The sequence below is a fragment of the Erinaceus europaeus genome, chromosome 3 (genome assembly GCF_950295315.1).
Source record: "Erinaceus europaeus chromosome 3, mEriEur2.1, whole genome shotgun sequence".
NCBI lineage: Eukaryota > Metazoa > Chordata > Mammalia > Eulipotyphla > Erinaceidae > Erinaceus > Erinaceus europaeus.
The window spans coordinates 149,169,906-149,190,752 of record NC_080164.1 but is presented as its reverse complement, the minus strand read 5'-3'; the positions used below and the strand labels follow the sequence as shown (position 1 = coordinate 149,190,752).

The following is a 20,847-nucleotide window of genomic DNA, read 5'->3' as shown; positions in this document are numbered from 1 at the left end:
TTCTTTTTTTTTTTTTTTTTGGTCAATGATGCTATGAAACATACCTTTCATTTATCTTTGTGCATTTTTTACTTTCCTCACAATCTTTATTAAAAAGGTACCCCATTGTTTTGTCTTCTCTGATGATATTTTACATGTAAGTTTAGAACATTATAAAAGATCTACTGTTTCCTAAGCTTGTTTGATTATTTACCTTTAGGTAGTTCTCCTCTAAAATTTTTTATGTAAAATTTTTATTCTGAAAATTATGAAATCTTATTTTTCAAAACTGAATGAAAATTTTGTCAAATTTTTGGCCACATCACCTTTTGTTTCTGATTCAATAATTTGTAATGTTTGATATATATTATCTGTGAACATTCGGGTTATAAATAATTGATATGCTCATTCAGTGCTATTTTATTCAACCAGTGCCTATTGTCATTAGGACTTTCTCTAAGTTTTCATGCCAGCGTGATTCCACCACTCTTGGTAGATATAACTTTTATGAAGAAGGAAAAAGAGATTACAACACTACTCCATCATTTCTGAAGTTCCTTCTTTGGATAGTATTCCCATGTAGGGGTCAGAGGCTTATACCTGGACCCTTGCGCATGGTAACATATACACTCCACCAGGTGAATTACAAGAGGGCCCCTAACTTGTGACTTTAAAAACTAACTTACTTAAAGTGAACTTCACAAGATAATTATCCTAAAGATTCCAACTTGTTGACTTTTGTGCATTCACAATACTCTGTAACCACAACCTCTCTCTTGCTTCAAAAATTATTAGGCAAAATATGGAAACAATATCTAAGTTTTATGGTATAACTTCTTGTCTTCCCTGTATCCAGTTCTTTTTTTCTTATCATAGTGTGAAGTTTATTAAAATTATATTAGACTGGACATTTGAAATAATCGATACTTTAAGACTGACTGCTCATTCAGCTATCATACACCACAGAAGAATAAAAAAAAAGTCAGTGTTATATAAGTAAAAATAAACACATTTTATCAAAATAACAGTGACTATCAACTTCAATACTCTTTTTACTTTGATTCCACTTTTCTTGACTTCTTCAGTGATTCCCTGGTAGATCCAGAAAGGGAAATGCAAAGATGTGTAAAAAGATGTGCAAGTTAAAGTGTATCTGAAAGTTTATTTGGAATGTATTATTAAATTAAATTTTAAGTGTTGATATTTTATTTTATCTCCAGAAAAGTTCAGCATATCTTCAGTATAGAGTCCTAAAATTATGTCTACTGATTTTAGCAAACTAAATCTAATTACTGTGATATGTATGTGTACATGTACATGTATGTGGAGCATACATATATACATACACATGTATTATTTAAATTATTTCTAAAATCAAAGTACTATGTGTTAATCAATAATTTATATCAGGTGAATATCGTGGTGTAATAAAATATAACTCGTGTCACAGTGCCTTTCATACAACCTCGTTTTATCCTGAAATAGTTAATTATTGTTCAAAAAGTGAGAAAGCCATGATTATGTGGATTCAATTCATTTGCTAGGGGAAGTGAGGATTCAGTTGGTCTTTTTTAAACATTTATTTAATACTTTTAAAAAGTTTTTATTTATAAAAAAGTAACACTGACAAAAAACATAGGATAAGAGGGACCTGCATCCAGTTCTAATGCACTTAGAGGAGCTGTTGGTAAGCTGTGATTGTCTTTTTCACTAGCGTTTCTCTTTGTGTTTCCTTGTTTGGGATTTTTATTACTCCTAAATTATTTCTGTAATATTGTGATTATCTCTTTGTTGTTTATAGCATAAATTTCATTATATTTCATAATTTTCCACTTTATGTTATTAACAACAATGTTATCCACTTAGAGAACTCAAGCAGTAGCACCTAAATACTATACTAAATTGTCATTTGGTCTTTATATGCTACATATGTTAACCAAGTTCATTAGTCTTCTCTTCTAATAGTCTGCTGACATTACCCACTGTTCTTCTTTGGCTACTACTCTAAATCTGGAGGCAATAATCATATCTCATATAAGACTATATAAGTAAGATCCAAAGTTTTCTGCCTGCCTCTGGTTATTTTCTTTTATCAATTCAACCTCCACGAAGATGTCGTGTCTTTCTCAAGTACACGCAGAATTACATTCAAAAGAAGAGCTGACAGCAAAAAGAGCATTTATTAAATTTCAAATATCATTCACAGTGTTTTGTACATCTATGGCCTCAAACACTGTAATATGTTGCGATCGTCTGCAAGATAAGACTGCAATGCAGAGAGATGGGCTACATAAATCACAGTCTCATCAGTCTCAGGTTTCATGCTTCAGGTTCAGAGGACCCAGGTTCCATGCCTGGTACCACAAAAAGTCTAAGCTAACCAGTAACAAGTAAGCATATTGTAGAACTGAGAATATAGAACAGAATAGCAGTAGTGCACCAAGCTTGCATACCTGAGACCCCAGGGGTCCTGGGTTCAATCAGGCAGCAAAATATACCAGAGCTGAGGAGTGTTCTGTTCTCTTTTTCTGTCTCCCTCCTTCTTTCACTATATATATATAATCTTTTGGAAAACAAATTTAACAAGTGGATAAGGTATCATTATTTTTTTTAAGAGGTATGTTCATTAATATTATCTATAAAGCTCTTCTCACATAGGCCTCAAACTACTATTATCTGTGTGTCTAGCAGTATCTCCATGATATTGAGCCAGCTCACAGCCATTGAAAATATCATGTTCCTTCTCCATTCAATGTCATTGCACAGCTATTATTTTTAGCTGGGATTCTTGCTCCCATTTCAGCTGGCTGAAATAATGACACATCCATTAAGACTTTACTCAAATATTAATTCAGACACTCAATCAGTTCTTCTAGGGAGGATGCATTATATTGCTTTTATTATAACATCTACGTAATACTCTTATATAAAATCTTTAAACTTATTTTTTTAAGTCTCCCCCTTAAAAAATCATTATCTTTTCTGTTGCCCTTCATTTATACAGAGCTAGTTGAAAGCAGGGGTTATATGTAAGTGTATTTAGATTTCTAGGACCTGGCACAAAGGAGAGTCTCAGTATAATTTTCTAAATAAATGAGTTGACCAAATGAGTAGTGGTAATCTACTTTGTCAAAAATATGTATTCAGTAACCAGTTCAGTCACCAAATTTCCTTTGCATGGCTTAAATTACAAACACAAAAGTCTTCTGTTACTAAAAGCATTAATGGCACAGATTTCATAGAGTGATAGTCATTCTCTCTTTCTCTCCCTCCCTTAGTCTCTCCCTCTCTCTCTCTCTTTTTCCCTCTCTCTCTCAACCTTCTTCCCTCCCCCCTCCCTTTCTTATCTGTCTGTTGGGACTATGTGTGAGCCTGATAGAGCTTAGGGAGAACCACTCCCATCCTTGGATGGAGGTCTGAGAAGATAACCTCTTGGTAAGTCTCTCTCAACCGAGGTGAGCAAAAGGGTGGAAACTCAGACTTAGTTTTTTCCTTCTCAACTCTCAGGCCCACAGAAACCCCAATACTTCCCTCCATTAACTGCAGGCCACATGGCTGCAGATTCACTTATTCAAAGTCACCTTCTGATCACAGAAGAACACACCTTATCACACACTTCGTCACACACCTCAGACCCCAGACAAGAGAAATTCCAAACTATATGGCTTTTTGATATCCATCTTCTCTGTCTCACCCTATGGGTTTAACCCTTATGCTTCTCTCAAATACCTTTGGATAATTAAGTTGCTTGCGTCATGGAGAATAACTGTCTTGTATCTCATCAATTCCTGTCATACCAGCCCCCTACCTTATGGGCAAGCTGACCTTTAAGAAACCTGTAATTTCTGACATATTTCAATAATAATTCCCTTTGTTTGGTTTTCTATTTAACTCATGTCCACCTTGCTAATAAACAAGTTCTGAGCACGCTGGAGAGCTCCCCCATGTCTTTTACTTCGTGTCACCCCTGTCGTGAGCAAGAAAGAACCTGTCTGTTACCTTTCCCCTGGAGATCACCCCACCAGAGACCCCACATCTGTCTTACATAAAGTACTAAGATAATCTTTCCTCATGAAAAAGTAAACACAAAAATCACACAAAGCCTAGAAATGACATAAATATATTTCAATTTAAACCTCTTCAAATGTTCTGCTTCTACTAACAGAGACAAATGACAAATAGAAAAATGGTTTAATTGAAATATTAAATGAGTTTTCAAAAGATTTTAATACTATTTATAACCCTTATTATTTTTGAAATGATGACTTTATTTTGCTTAGTATGATAGAGGGAGGAAGAGATAGATAGATATATAGATAGATAGATAGAGAGAGAGAGAGAGAGATACTAGCATCACTCCATAAAGCAAGTCAAAGGAGATCCAACTCAGCACTACCTGCTGAGTCACCTTTCCTGATGTTATGCTCCCTATGAATAATGTGGCACTTCTTCTGTATTTCACCTTTCTGAGACTCAGTTTCCTAATCTATAAATTAAAACTAATGCTCTTTGTCTCATATACTACAAGTTATTTATATGAGGACCAAAAGAGATGATTCTTCTGGAAATGTCCCATACAATGTACAGTGCTGTACATCACAGTATGGACTTACTCACCGAATACAGTTCTTGCAGGCACAGATTCTCTGTTAAGCCAGAATGACACTTGAGAGAGAATGACAGTCATGATGCAAGGCAGGTATGTCTGAATCACAAAATAGCCAATTTTTCTTTTCAAGTGGAAATGAGCTGTCATTACAGTATATTCACCTGGAAGGAAAATTTAGGAAGCTTAAAAACCATAATAGTCAGGAACACATTGGAATTGAAAGGAAATGGAGAAAGAATAGCCCCTGATATTTATAAAAAGAAAAAAGAAGTTATCATCTATATGACAAAGCGTATATAAATTTGAAATGTGTTCATAGCATAGCAAGACTATTAACAGAAAAACAAACTGGTTAATATTACCAAGAAGCTTGCACTCAGTGTTCTGTGGCACAGTATTCAGAGTTTAGTCCAGATCATGCCAAATGACCGCGGGTTTCAGAATTCATAAATGCTCTTATTTGTTCATCTAATAAGTACCACTGTTTGGTACTTATTAGAAGTTTACTTCATTTTATTTTTTTTATATTTATTTTTTCCCTTTGTTGCCCTTGTTGTTTTTTATTATTGTTGTACTTGTTATTTATGTCATCGTTGTTGGATAGGACTGAGAGAAATGAAGAGAAATGGGGAAGAGAGAAAGGGGGAGAGAAAGATAGACACCTTCAGACCTGCTTCACCATCTGTGAAGGGACTCCCCTGCAGGTGGGGAGCCAGGGGCTTGAACTGAGAAACTTACGCCAGTCCTTGTGCTTTGGGCCACGTGCGTTTAACCTGCTGTGCTACTGCCTGACTCCCTGCTTCATTTTCTAATCCCGTTCTGTAAGTTTTTTTTTTAAATTTATTTATTTATTTATTTATTTATTTTAGAGACAGAAATTGAGAGGTAAGGGGGAGACAGAAGTAGAAAAAGAGAGAGAGAGAGAGAATTTCCACCTTTTACTACTCATGAAACTTCCTTTTGCAAGCTGGGACTTGTACCTTTAACCCAGGTATTTGTGCATTGTAGCCTGTGCATTCTACCAGATGTGTCACTGCTTGGCTTCTTCTGGCTTTTAAAGTCTTGCTCTGTATCTCCAAGAATAACATTCTGTCCCAGATCTCCCACTTTCTACCCCCTCCCCCCATTAGACTGATTAATCCACATAGCACTTTCTTCTTTTTAAAATATTTTTCTTTTGGATATAGATAGATAGATAGATAGATAGATAGATAGATAGATAGATAGATAGATAGATAGATAGAGAAATCAAGAAGGAAAGGGAGATATATAGATATAGATAGACAGACACCTGCAGCACTGCTTCACCACTTTTTTTTTGCCTCCAGGGTTATTGCTGGGGCTCAGTGCCTATACCAAGAATACATTGCTCCTGGAGGTGATTTTCCCTCCCCCCTTTTTTGCTGCCCTTATCCTTGTTATTGCTGTTGTTGTTGTTGGATAGGACAGAGAGAAATCACCACTTTTAAAGCTTTGCCCCTGCAGGTGGGGACCAAGGACTTGAACCCAGGTCCTTTTGAACTATAATGTGTGTTTTCAACCAAGTGTGCCACCACCTGGCCTCATAAGCATTTTTTAGTAAGTGTGATCCTTAACAGGTATGTCAGTTTTCTCACAAAGCCAATAGTAAATATCCATACACCAAGTTTAATAATCATAAATTTTTCAAGACAAGGGGGGAAGAATTTTTAAAAATAGGGAAATTGTAACACTACTTAAAGGTAACATTTACTTGTCTCAGTAAATTTAAAGTTCTTTAACATATGTTCTATTTCAAAAGTGTTTCTCAAACATTTTTTACATGCCTTGAAATCTCTTTGGAATGTTAAAATGCAGACGCTGACTTCGTAAGGGGTCAGGTCTGAGACTTTGAATTTCTAAAATGTCCCCAAACACAATCTATGGTCCTAATTCTCAGACCTACAGCACAAGAGATTTTAATCAAACCAAACATTCTGGCTGACTTTAATCCATTAATTTTCTTAAGGGCTTGCTTTTCCTGAAACTCATTTTACTAACCTGTGCTGGATTTAATTGTCTCTTTCCCAATTGATTGACCCAGAAGATCATATTGATTTAATCTGGAGCCATCCGGAGCAACTTGTACTGAGTCAGATGCATTGTAAGTCCAAATATAAGTGACTTCTGAGGTTGTATATGCATCTGCAGGAAATCAGAAAAAAGATCTAAGCATGAGATTTTAGTAAAAAAAAAGTTGATAAAGCACAGTGTAAAATCTATCTATCTATATTTCATACAGTCACAGTTTATTAAAATATTTATAAATTAAATTGTATGCATAAAACGTATCCTTAAAATTAACTTTAGTATGAACAATGACAGACTAAGTAGGTAGTCATGACCATGGACATATTTTCAGAGCAACTATAAAGACTTTTTCTTTTAAAAAAGTATATATATATATATATATATATTATCTTTATTTATTTATTGGATAGAGACAGTCAGAAATTGAGAGGGAAGGGGGGGTAGGGAGGGTGAGAGACAGACACCTGCAGCACTGCTTCACCACTTTTAAAGCTTTCCCCCTGCAGGTGGGGACTGGTAAAGACTTTTTCTTTAAAGCCTGAAAATATCACTAGGTCTGGAGATGGCTAAAGCATCATGAACCAGTTACGAATGTCAAAAATTGACTTAAGCTGTTTACTTAGAAATACTAAGAAGTCAATAAATAACTATAATTCAAGACAGTATTATTTCTGGGTATAAAAACCATTTAACTAAGAAATAGCTCTCATAGCTTATTTTATTAAGAATATGAGAAAAACATTTCACAGCATTCAAAGTAAGTTATAGCAATGGTCTACTTTCATCAAATGCTTTATAAAACATGTACATTTTAATAATGATGAACACACATATATCTCACTATATTGTCATAGCATCCTGATTAAATTGTGGAAGGAAGAAACAAAATGCATATAAGCCCGGTATAATTTCCTGATGTATTTGGGCAAGAATGCAAAGATTAGCATTGTGAGTTGAGTGTAAGGTTAGAGGGAAGGTAGGATAATTTATTTTAAATATTCTCTGACCCTTGCATTTTCCTCTCAACTGTATGTCTAGATAAGGACTTTATGTCCTATATACAGAGTTTCTTCAAAGTTGAGTCAACATTTCTTGTACTACTGACCTTCTGAACAGCATCTATTAAAATCTGGTTATGGGAAAGTTAGGAAGTACTAGCTTCTCCTATTTACCGAGCAAGAATGCAAGAGCACAGGCATATTCATTGTTAGAGAAAGGTCAGGCATCTGCTCAGAATACTATGGAGCTCATTTCCTTGCCATCTATAAGTTTTCTAGATTAAGATCACTGTGTTGGTATGGTTCTAGTACTTACCTTGATCCCAGCTCTGTGACTACACATCAATTCCAACTTAAGCATCAGTGACAACAAAGTGAATAAGAAAATTTATAAAGTTCTGTCTTGTTAACTATATAGTTTTTTTTTTCTGCACAGTATTTTTGTGTCCATAAAAAAACTATCAGATATTTTCACTGACCATGTGGTCAGTTACATACATAAATAAATTGCATAATATGAAACAACTCTGAAACAGGACTAATTATACATGATGATTTATATATGAATTTTAATTATTTATATGTAACAGTGAAAATATAGTCATATAGTTTGCATATAAATTCTAGTTAGTTTAAGGTCTAAATCAGTTAGTTAATGAGTGATAATTCTGCTAAAATTGAATAACATTAGTTAGATGGAGAACTAACAACCCATTTATGGATCATTGAATGACTTGTTTATTCCCCTGTGAAAACATGATTTTCTCTTCGATAAAAGTTGAAGTTTAAGAAATCAAAGAGCACATTAATGTGGCACTTTCACAAAAGATGTTCTCATTAAACTCAAGAAATTGCATCAAGAATATTACCCCATTTTAATGACACCATTTTAAAAAGTCAACGCTACTTTTAAACATAAGCAAAAGAAAATGAAACCCTACAACTGTGATGACATTTTAAAAAATTATCTTTATTTACTTATTGACTAGAGACAGCCAGAAATTGAGAGGATGGGGGAGAGAAAGAGAGGGAGAGAGACAGGGAGACACTACTTCACCACTGGTGAAGCTTTCCCCCTGCAGGTGGGGGCCATAGGCTTGAACCCTGGTCCTTATGCATAGTAACATGTGCACTTAACCAGGTGCACCAAAACAAGGCTCCTGTGATGATATATTTTTTAAGAAAATGATGAGACATTGATAAGCAGAGATACAATCTGATTCATGTTCTTACTTCTAGCATCTGGTACAATGGCTAATGAGTAGAAGTTCTTAGCTAATTCGTGTCAGACTAATTAATAAACTCACAATAATTTTATGCTTTTTGCAGGTACAGAAGATGCAAATATGGATAGGAATCCAAAAATATGTTAAAGAGAATAGATGCTTCCACCTAAATGTATGGTGTAGCATTCAAAGATTTGGGTTGACATATTACTCTACTATCCCATGCTGGCATCCATACTTTTGCATTAAGCACTTACTACTGGTAAGAACCTCTACAGGGGGGGCTGGGTGGCAATGTAGCTGGTTAAAAGCACGTTACAATGCACAAGGATCCATGTTCAAGCCCCCGGTCACTACCAGCAGGGGGAAAAAGCTTTGTGAGTGGTGAAGCAGTGTTGTAGGTGTCTCTCTGTCTCTCTTCCTCTCTAAGTCCCCCTTCTCTCTCAATTTGTGGCTGTCTCTATCAAATAAATATAGATTTTTTTTTAAAAAAAGGAATTCTAAATACCCTTAAAAAGGACATATATAGGAATATAAAAAGTGTTTGTCATTATGTAAGAAACATAAACATGGTGATGGATGGTGGCACACTCAGTTGAGCACACGCACTACCATGAGCAAGGGCCCAAGTTCAAGTCCCCACCTGCTGGGAGATACGTTCACAAGTGGTGAAGCAGTGATGTGTTTGTTTCTCTCTCCCTCTGTATCTACCCTTCCCCTTGATTTATCTGTCCTATTAAATAAATAAGATAAAAAATATTTTAAAAGAAAACATAAACTTGAAGAAAACACATTTTTAAAGTTGTTTATGCAGAGGTTACCAAAACCAGACATGTGCTGCCCATATAATTTCTAGATACAAGAAAGAAAGGAAGGAAGGGAGGAAGGGAGGAAGGGAGGAAGGAAAGAAGGAAGGAAGGAAGGAAGGAAGGAAGGAAGGAAGGAAGGAAGGAAGAAACAGACTCATAATCATATGAGTTCTACTATTTCATGGAAGCACCAAAAAGGACTTTAATTTTTCAAATGGCTTCAGGTGTACTTATTTCCTATTCAGAAAGGAATCATCACATCATTTATATTTGGCATCTTAATGGCACTAGTTTGTCCGAAAAAAATGCTTTTTCTTCTTATATCATTAGTGCATCTTGAATAAATGCTTTCTTTGGTATCAAGGCTCTTCAGTTTTCTCCTTAATGCCACTTATGCAATGCAAATGAGTTTTTCTCTGCTGCATCTGCTGTCATTTTTTTTTTTCAGCATCATGTTTATGTTGTATAATATGATTGACTTTCTTAAATAATTTTGGAGGAAATGCCAGTATTGAAGTGATGGTTTCCATGACAATAAAAGAATACTTTGTAGTTAAACAAAGGGATTCTCAAAGAAAATTGAAGCTAACATCTTCTGTAAGAATGAAAAGAACAAGTTTGAACTTCTTACTCCCCAAAACTATGGCCATCAAAATAATTAGAGGGTTTTTGCATTCATATTAGCCATACTTCTTCCCTTTTCTTTCAGATGATACAGTCTGTGGGGAGAAGGCACATTATATAAATATATAAATAGTAAGTATTTTTAATCAAGTGACAACTACTTTTCTGTTCAAGGAGATGGATGAAAAGCCAAAAGCTTTCCAGAAAGGACAAAGATGGAGATGCTGAAAAGAGCAGGGTTTCTGAAAAGGTCAGGGGATAGGATTTGCTCATACAAGCAGGAAGCTGCTTTACTGTGTCCCTGAATTTACCTTAAGCCAGCCCTCTATGCCTTCAGGATCTAGAGAGATGACTTGACCTTCCCTATTTTCAGTTATTCTGGAGAGTGAATGCTTTTGCTTGACATACAAGATAGAACCTTAGTGACCCGAACACTAGTCAAATGCACAGAACCATTTTGGTAAGAGCCCATATACAAAGAAGATGCCTTAATGCAGCAATATAACATGAGGCCACATTTGTTTTAGAAATGCAGAAAGAACCTTCCATCAGTTTGAAAGAAGGTAACTGCACAGATCCAGCTTCTTTGAGGCTACTTGCTGCAGGATGATTTTTTTTTCCATTTTAATAAGCAATGGGATTATCACTTGTATCCCATTCTTAAATTCATTCATTAATTCATTCTTAATCTACTGAACCAAAAAAGAAGCATGTACTTGGCATTTTTAGTGTGACAAACATTGATATATTTGTAGGAAAAGGTAAATGACACAGTCAGTCTTGAAGGAGCTCTGGTCTATTCTGACACATGTATATGAACACAAAATTATTATTATTTAATAGCAGAGTAAGTTGCTAGGTTTATTTAGTTTGTTTGTTGTCTTTTTTGTGGTCATTGTCAGAATTCACCCCTCCAGACTGACATTTCACTGGAAGACAAGACAGATACCATAGCACTAAAGATTTCTCTCTCTCTCTCTCTTTCTCTCTCTCTCTCTCTCTCTTTGGAAGAGGTAGAGAGATAGAGACAATGAAAGAGACCACAGTACTGAAGCTTCTTTCAATATGATGGGAGCTGGGTATGAAATTAAGTCAAACACAAGGCAAAGCAGCACAGAATCCAGGTGAGCTATTTTGCTGGCCTAGCATTAAAGCTCTGCCTAGTATAGTGGTGGCCAGCCTCAAACTTGGATATGTGCAGGGTAAAAATGCACCTTTCCAGTGAGTTATCTGGCTGATATTTTAACTCCGTGATTAAAATATAATTATACTTAAGAATACAATAGTTTTAGCTGATTATTTCTTTGAGGGAAATCAGAATAACTTTTGCTCCTGTTATTTACTGGGCAAGTATTATGTATTCCATAATATAAGAATTACAAAACTAAGAAGGACTGCTGAATATTCCTGGTATTACTTCCCCAAAATAAATAACTTCATTCTATTACTTACAGCTGCCAAATTTCAGAGGACATGAATGAGCATCCATTGGAAAATCCTCCAAGTGCATTGGACATTCAGCTTGAACTGTAAGCCTAGAAGTCAAAATTCCACTCTTTGTTTAAGTACATTGGCAAGTTAAGATAAATCACTCCTTACAATTGTCAACAGAACTAATGATGGGGCAGGACCTACATTGCAACATATCATAAGCTAGTTAACATCTAAACATGCTTTTGTTCTTTTGTATTTACATTTCTTTCAGAAGATATTAGCACATTCAAAATCAGAGGTTATATGACAATACTATTTATAAATGCACATTACCTAAGATTTTTACAGATACAACTATAGGTGTGTCTTATAGAAATATGCCAAGATTAGATTAGCGACAAAATTAGGGACACAAGTTGGGAACACTAAACTTTTCTGTTTCTACATAACTGCAATAAGGTGTAATTGTGGCAAAGATGTTTTAAAGAAAGTTATAGATTATTATAGTTTACACAAAGCAAAATAGATAGAACAGATACTAAACTGATCTTAAGGAATCTTTACTGATGAGTAAAACAAATGTGGTCAACAATTTTAACAACTTACATATTTTAAAAGACTACTAAAGTAGAGTCTCAGGTGGTATTTTTCAAAACCCAGTGTGTTCTTTGCCTATACTATTTTGCTTAAACTAAAAATTGCAATTATGTCTCAGTCCTAAAGGTGGTTCAAATTATAGAATTAACAGAGGTACTACATCTTCATTGTAACATTAAGATAATGAAGATAAAAGCAGGGAGAGAAAAGAGAGAAGCAGAAAAAACAGCTAACATTTCCATTTTGTGTAATAATCATTCCGTGATGATCCTCAAGATTGGTCGCTGTAAAGACTGGAAATGTATTGTTGCCCTTGCATAAATAACATTCACGATGGAGATCCACCACTTAACATTTCATATAAAATAATAATGAATCAGAAGCATAAACTAGTGACTTCAGAGCTCTCTTGGTGATAGAGCACAGGATATGCATATATGAGGTCACAGATTCAAACCATCACTGTATATGCCAGGTCAGTGCTTCCTCATGTCTCATAAAAGAAATAAACAAATCTTAAAACTTTAAAGTCTGAAATATACATAGATCTATATATACTGCTGATGAAATGAATCCATCCTTTAAAAAATTTATTAGGCATTTTAATTTTAAACAGCTCATTATTTGTGAGACCCTTAATCATCCTTGTTATAGGATACAAGTAACTTATCTTAAAATATTAATTCATGTGAGTAATTAAAGTGGGGTATTAGATTAATAATATACTTCTTCAGATAATTTTTAAATGTGAGTCATATTAATTGATTATACATGATAGTTTATAATTTTCAAAATGCCACTTTCATATGATCCAGTCTAATACAGATGCTTTTGATATACAAATCATTTGTAAGTCTTAATAAATAAAACCATCTCTATGAATTTAAAAATATTTTAGAGCAACTTTATTATGAGGAACAAAACTTGTAGTTAAGGTTAAACTTAAATATTAAAATTTTGATGAGCTCATGAAAAGACAGGCTAATTAAAAATTAAAATGATTAAATCATGTTATTAAAATTGTGCTTAAATGACCCAGATGTAGTACAGGGCTTGAAAATAGGAGGTCCTAAGTTCAGTCCCCAACATCACATGTGCCAGAATGATGACTCTCGCATCTTTATCTAGTTAGGAAATGAATGAATTTCAAAAACAAACACACAAACAAGATTGTGCTTAGACTGGCTAACAAATCCTGTTTGGCCACCATATGTCAAACAAAGCTCTATCAAATCCGTGTGTGTGTATGTGTGTGTCTGCTCTCACTGTTCATGAAAATAATTCAAAATCCTGAGCTCAGTCAAAAGTTAGAATCTGTTAAAAAAAAGAAAGAAAGAAAGGAAAGAAAGAAAAAATACACATACATATAGTAACCATGGCAATTCCTAAATTTTAACAAAATAAGAATAAAACACACTTTTGTATGTCCACAAATTTGCAACTTATGGGGAATTAACAACTAGGTGGCATAATTTTTGACACATACATTTCTTAGCAATTACTAATTTATTATTCAGAAAATGTTTTACAAACTGCTAGTGTTTCAGAGATACAATTTTATACCTCCTCAAAATATAGTGTGCCAACTCTAAAAACATACCTCATTGTGTACAGAAGAGTCCCATCATCCTGGATTCGAAGAAGTTTATTGGGCATTGTCATGTTATGAGCTACCGATTTTTTCCCATTGTGGAAAAAGGTATCTGGTGTCCAGATTTTGCTTGCCATTAAATTGTTAAGTCGAAGTATGTTCATAGGACCTTTAAATTTTAACCGCTCATCTTTCCATTTTTGTCGAAAGAAAACATCTATGGTATATTCCTGAAAGGGAAAATGTAATTCTTTTAAATGTTTTAGCTACAAGTACACTATAAATTTCATAATAAATACTATGAATCATTTAAAATGAAAGCTATAATGAGAAAGTAAGTTTTGAGTCAGAAATATTCCATTAGAATATCAATTCTGACATTACAATGGGATAAACTATGAATTACACATGTTATTATGAAAAGGAAAAAATACTTTATTAGCTTTTTTCAATTAAAAATTATCTTGAATTGGTTCACACTGCACTTGAATATTACAAATTTAAATTTACTGCATCTTGCAATTTATAACTCCTAGGAAAAGAGTAAAGCTTTGCAGAGTCTGGTAGATAGTTATAAGTAATTTATCAAAAAAAAAAAAAAAAAAAGCAAAGGCATTCTTCCAAGTGGCAAAGAAAAAAAAAAGAAAGAGAAATAACTATCACACTGTCAAACATGAATGAGTCATCAGCTACTGTTGCTAAAGAAACTATAACACGTCATATTTATTTTATAATCCTAAAGTGGTGAGATACCACACTGTGTGAGAGTATATTAGAGAAAGGTGCTATTAGTAAAGTTAACGTTGTGAAATTAGTTGTAATAAGCATACCTAGAAAGTTTTTAGAATATGACAAATAAACTCTCATGTGATAATTGACTTTTAAATTATTCATGTAGGCCAGCTGGTGATCAACTTCTCTACTACCACCCTCTAAAACTTTAAGTTAGCTTAATTTCCCTTTATTTTTTCCCCCTCTCATCTGTGTTCATCATTTTCCTCTTTTCCTTTTCTTGATTAAGGAAATGTGTGCAGGGCTAGTAAAATAGGTCACTTCGATAGTGTGCCAGGTTTGCCTTGCACACAACCAATTCTCAAGTTCAACCCCCACCACTCCAGGACTATGGAAATCTTGCCACCCCCACTTCCTCTCTTTTTCCAACTCTAGCTCTCTTGGTCTGAAAAAGCCATTCCTGAGTGGGGAAACCTCAAGGACAATAACAACAGTAAAAATATAAAATGGATACATTTTAGATGAAATAGACAACCAGCAGCTGTGATTAATACTGAGAATATACTGACTGTTAAATTTGTCTCACTGTATTCTCAGGCAAACACTCACTGATTAATAACTAAAATATTAAATCACCCATCTTTGATCAGAATTTCAAAAAATATCTTTTGAGTACAAAACACAGTCATCACATGTTGTAAAATTAATGTCTCAACAACTGGCTATATACTTACTAAAATATAAGATAATCTGTACAAAAACTTAGTCAAGTAAGTAATCAATGCAATATTTTTTTTTTACGTTTCAAAATATTTTAACTATTTATTTAGAGACAGAGAGAAATCAGTAAGGAAGGGGGAGATGGAAAGGGAGAGAGAGAGAGTGATAGACCAGGTTCTGTGAGAGAGAGCATATGTTCACACGTATCCATAAACTAGTGCAAAATATATACCTGAAAGCAGAAGTACACTAGAGTTTGCAGTGAGTATCCCCCTAACACTTCCTCTCCACTATTCCAATCTTTGGGTTCATGACTGCTCAACAGTTTGTTTGGCTTTGTATGTTAACTCTCTTTTCAGCCACCAGGTTCCAGATGCCATCAGGATGCCGACCAGGCTTCCCTGGACTGAAGACCCCACCAATATGTCCTGGAGCTCTGCTTCCCCAGAGACACACCCTACTATGGAAAGAGAGAGGCAGACTGGGAGTATGGACCGACCAGTCAACGCCCATGTTCAGCGGGGAAGCAATTACAGAAGCCAGACCTTCCACCTTCTGCAACCCACAGCGACCCTGGGTCCATGCTCCCAGAGGGATAGAGAATGGGAAAGCTATCAGGGGAGGGGATGGGATATGGAGATTGGGTGGTGGGAATTGTGTAGAGTTGTACCCCTTCTACCCTATGGTTTTGTTAATTTATCCTTTCTTAAATAAAAAATAAATAAAATAAAATAAAATAATTTATTTAAAAAAGACTCTGTGCTTTAATATTTTAATCTGTGCTTTTATATTTTGGTTGGGCATTAGGAAATCCTTGGGGTATATCCCTAGGAGAGGAATTATGGGTCATATGGAAGGTCCATGTCTAGCCTTGTGAGAGTTCTCCAGACTGCTCTACAGAGAGGCTGGACCAATTTACATTCCCACCAGCAGTGCAGAAGGGTTCCTCTGTCCCCACAGCCTCTTCAGTATTTGTTGCTGCTGTCCTTTTTTTTTTTTTTTTTTGGTCAGGTATCCTTTTTTTTATTATTGGGGAATTAATGTTTTACATTCAACAGTAAGTACAATAGTTTGTACATGCATAACATTCCCCAGTTTCCTATATAACAATACAACCCCCACTAGGTCCTCTGAATCCTTCTTGAACCTATATTCTCCCCACCCACCCACCCCAGAGTCTTTTACTTAGGTGCGATACGCCAATTCCATTTCAAGTTCTACTTCTGTTTTCTTTTCTGATCTTGTTTTTCAACTTCTGCCTGAGAGTGAGGTCATCCCATACTCATCCTTCTGTTTCTGACTTATTTCACTCAACATGATTTTTTCAAGGTCCATCCAAAGATCGGCTGAAAACAGTGAAGTTGCCATTTTTTTACAGCTGAGTAGTATTCCATTGTGTATATATACCACAATTTGCTCAGCCACTCATCTGTTGTTGGACACATAGGTTGCTTCCAGGTTTTGGCTATTACAAATTGTGCTGCCAAGAACATATGTGTACACAGATCTTTTTGGATGGATATGTTGGGTTCCTTAGGATATATCCCCGGGAGAGGAATTGCAGGATTATAGGGTAGGTCTATTTCTAGCCTTCTGAGAGTTCTCCAGACTGTTCTCCACAGAGGTTGGACCAATTTACATTCCCACCAGCAGTGTAGGAGGCCAAACAATCTTGAGAACAAAAGAACAGAACTGGAGGCATCACACTCCCAGATCTCAAATTGTATTATAGGGCCATTGTCATCAAAACTGCTTGGTACTGATACATGAATAGACACACTGACCAGTGGAATAGAATTGAGAGCCCAGAAGTGAGCCCCCACACCTATGGACATCTAATCTTTGACAAAGGGTCTCAGACTATTAAATGGGGAAAGCAGAGTCTCTTCAACAAATGGTGTTGGAAACAATGGGTGGAAACATGCAGAAGAATGAAACTGAACCACTGTATTTCACCAAATACAAAAGTAAATTCCGAGTGGATCAAGGACTTGGATGTTAGACCACAAACTTTCAGATACTTAGAAGAAAATATTGGCAGAACTCTTTTCCGCATACATTTTAAAGACATCTTCAATGAAACGAACCCAATTACAAAGAAGACTAAGGCAAGTATAAACCTATGGGACTACATCAAATTAAACAGCTGTTGTCTTTTTGATGTATGCCATTCTCACAGGGGTGAGGTGGTATCTCAATGTTATCTTTATTAGCATTTCACTGACAATCAGTGACCTGGAGCAGTTTTTCATATGTTTGTTAGCCTTTTGGATCTCCTCTGAAGTGAATGTTTTGTTCATATCCTCTGCCCATTTTTGGATGGGGTCATTTGCTTTTTTGGTGCTAAGTTTGCTGAGCTCTTTGTATATTTTGTTTATTATTTTCTTGCCTGATGTACTGCATGAGAAAATCTTCTATTCTGTGAGGGGTATCTTTGTGTGATAGTTTCTTTGGCTGTGCAGAAGCTTTTCAATTTGATGTAGTCCCATTGGTTTCTTTCTGCTTTAGTCTTCCTTGCAATTGGGTTTGTTTCATCAGAGATGTCCTTGAGGTTTAGGTGGGAAAGTGTTCCACCAATGTTTTCCTCTAAATATTTGATAGTTTCTGGTCTAACATCTAGGTCCTTGGTCCATCTGGAGTTGATTTTTGTTTGGTGAGATAAGGTGGTTCAGTGTCATTCTTCTGCATGTTTCAACCCAGTTTTCCCAGCACCATTTATTGAAGAGAGCCTCCTTCCTCCATTTAATAGTTTGGGGCCCCCATTTGTTGCCCTTGTTGTGGTTATTATAGTTGTTGTTGATGTTGTTTGTTGTTGGATAGGACAGAGAGGAATCGAGAGAGGCGGGGAAGCCAGAGATGGGGAGAGAAACACACCTGCGGACCTGCTTCACCGCCTATGAAGGGACTCCCGCAGGTAGTGAAGATGGAACAAAAAAAAAAAAAGGAATTAGGAATAAAAGTTTAAGAACCATATAAAAGATTCAGGATATAGCTCAATGAGTGCACTCTTTACCATGTACAAGGATCCAGGTTTGAGTCTCTGGTCACCACACAGGCACGTCTGCAGAGGGGGAACTTCACTAGTGTTGAAGCAGTCTGCATGATTCTCTCCTCTCTGTCTTTTCTCCCCTCCCTCCCTCCTTACCTCTCTCCTTCCCACTCTTCCCCTCTATCTAAAAATAAGAAAGAGTTTGTCAGGAGCAGAGAAATAATATAAGCAAAAAGTTTCAGTATAATCTTGGTGCCAAAAACAAAACAAAGCAGAGATAAACAGTATCAAATACTGTTAAAAGTTGACAAGAACCAAAGACTCAAGAATGTACAACAAAATGCAGTGGGTTGAGAAGTAATCAGCAGATACTAAATCTGAATAAAAAGTAGCATACTCTCCTCCACGCCTGAATTTATGATAGTAATATAAATCAAAATTTAATCAGAAAAAAAATCTGGAGACTAGCCAATTAGTTAATAAATTTAAAGACTAGTTAGTTATTGATATGCTAAATAACTTTCAACACCCAAATTGCAGTAGCATCAAACAGCAACTATTAATAGCTTAGAAATTATGAGACTGGAGACAAGCTGGTTTTAGCTGGGCTAAATTTATCTCATCTTGCCTTGTTTCTATCTTTGTGGATTATCTGGCCGTCGGCTGATATGGGCCACTGTCTTGTAGGGCTACTAGATTAATTTATTTCTACTTTCAAGTTTTTCAGACACTTGAGGAAACTACTAGCTTATCCAGGATTTATCTTTTACATTGGTGATAAGAAACAAAAATCACACATCTGATTACTATATTAAAAATCATTGAAGTCATTTATCTAAAACAACTAAGAATATTTAGACATATTAACTGCTAAGATGTTTTCATGGATAGTAATCACATGTAGGACTATAAAAAAAACCACTTCATTACTAAATATAGCAATCATTCCTAAGAATTAGATTTAGTTTAACTTTACGTCTTTCCAATCTCTTTATAGTTTTATCTTATGTTTTAAGGCATCAGCAAAAATGCAGGTTTATAGAACTGTATTAAAAATAGTTGATTCACATGTTTCTGTGGTTTTGCTTTCTCTATTAAAATAGTTCTTTTCAGTAGGGTAGGTGGCTGTTCATCAGGCTGAATGTACATGTTAAGCATGCATAAAAACCCCTGTTGCAGTCCCTGCTCCTCACCTGCAAGAGGGAAGCTTCATGAGTGGTGAAGTACTGCAGGTGTGTCTCTATCTCTGTCCCTATCTGTCTCCCCTCTCCTTTAAACTTCTCTTTTCCTTATCAAATAAAGGGGGGAAAATGAGATAGCCATCAGGAACAACTGATTTGTTGTGCAGGCACCATGCTCCAGCAATAACCCTGGTGGCAATAATAAACAAGTAAATAAAATTATTTAAGTAATCTTCACTGTAGAACCACTAAAAACGATAGGATTGCTAAACACATCATTTCCACATAATCCCTTTACACTTATACAGTATACACTCTCAGTATTCACAATTAATATTCTTTTAAAAAATGAGGCAAAGAAGGAACTCTTTCTTTGAACTCCTGTATCTCAAGATAAAGATATTTTTGGCTATTTCCTTTCTAATCAAACTCAGAGCATTCTAAGGGAGAAGTAGTGAGACTACACCATGAGAAATTAATCCAGCAAATAAACAGCCAGAGCACATGTGAGGCCCATAATGACCCTAACTGGTTGATTCAAGAAGCTCACTGCCTCTAGTCATTCCTGATTAGTGAACTCTGACGGACGCTTCAGGGGAACCGGCCAGCCTGGCTCCCACTCACTGTCTGTTGGCCACCAGAGACAGATGGAGAGCAGGGAATCTTGGGCCAGCAGCGCCAGAGGTGAGCTGCTGAGCGGTCTTCCAGCATACCCTGGCGGCGGGCAGTACAACAAACCACCTCAGGGTACCATGGCAGTGGACGGAACACTTTATTGTTTAAGTTACAAGTTTATAAAGGGGTAGCTGTGCAGGGGAAGGCAGTCAAGCTGGCCAATGAGACCAATATCTCCTTATAAGGAAAAAGAGAGCAAGGCAATAAGGTATGGATGGTGATGCAGGAACGGGAAAATAGAAATTTAAAGAAGGCAAAGACCACCAGAGGGAGGGGGGTGGGGTGATGTGGCGAAGACTGATAGGCTGGTTAGAATTCCTCACGTACTCCAGCCCATCTCGCTTGACCACAAGGGCTGACATGCCAAGGGGAGACTGATAGACGAACTTGGGGGGGAGGGGCAGCCATTCATGCTCAAACATACATTAGACCCACAAACTCAGTCTACTTCAGAATGCGTCTTTCCATGACCCACCTATACACTGGCTGGAAAATGCGTCTTCTGTCTCAGAATCCTGAGGCTGCCTTCTCTCTCACTCTCAGAATGTTGATGAGATTAATACCACTCATCCATAAAGAGTCCATGTGCCTCTGCCCTTTAATCTGTGATTCCTCTTCAGATAACCTTCAGATA

The 20,847-nt window shown here is 35.9% G+C and overlaps 1 protein-coding gene across 2 annotated transcripts in view; it reads right to left on the bottom strand.

Moving 5' to 3' along the window:
- Positions 1 to 20,847, bottom strand: part of GABRA2 (gamma-aminobutyric acid type A receptor subunit alpha2) — a 142,569-nt gene that overhangs the window by 33,857 nt on the left and 87,865 nt on the right. For both annotated transcript variants that reach the window (XM_007539676.3, XM_060188103.1), the window contains exons 5-8: positions 13,926 to 14,146; positions 11,747 to 11,829; positions 6,608 to 6,751; positions 4,597 to 4,749 (exon numbers count right to left, since the gene is read on the bottom strand). In XM_007539676.3, coding sequence (XP_007539738.2) covers positions 4,597 to 4,749; positions 6,608 to 6,751; positions 11,747 to 11,829; positions 13,926 to 14,146 — 601 coding nt within the window. The remainder of the gene's footprint in view (positions 1 to 4,596; positions 4,750 to 6,607; positions 6,752 to 11,746; positions 11,830 to 13,925; positions 14,147 to 20,847) is intronic.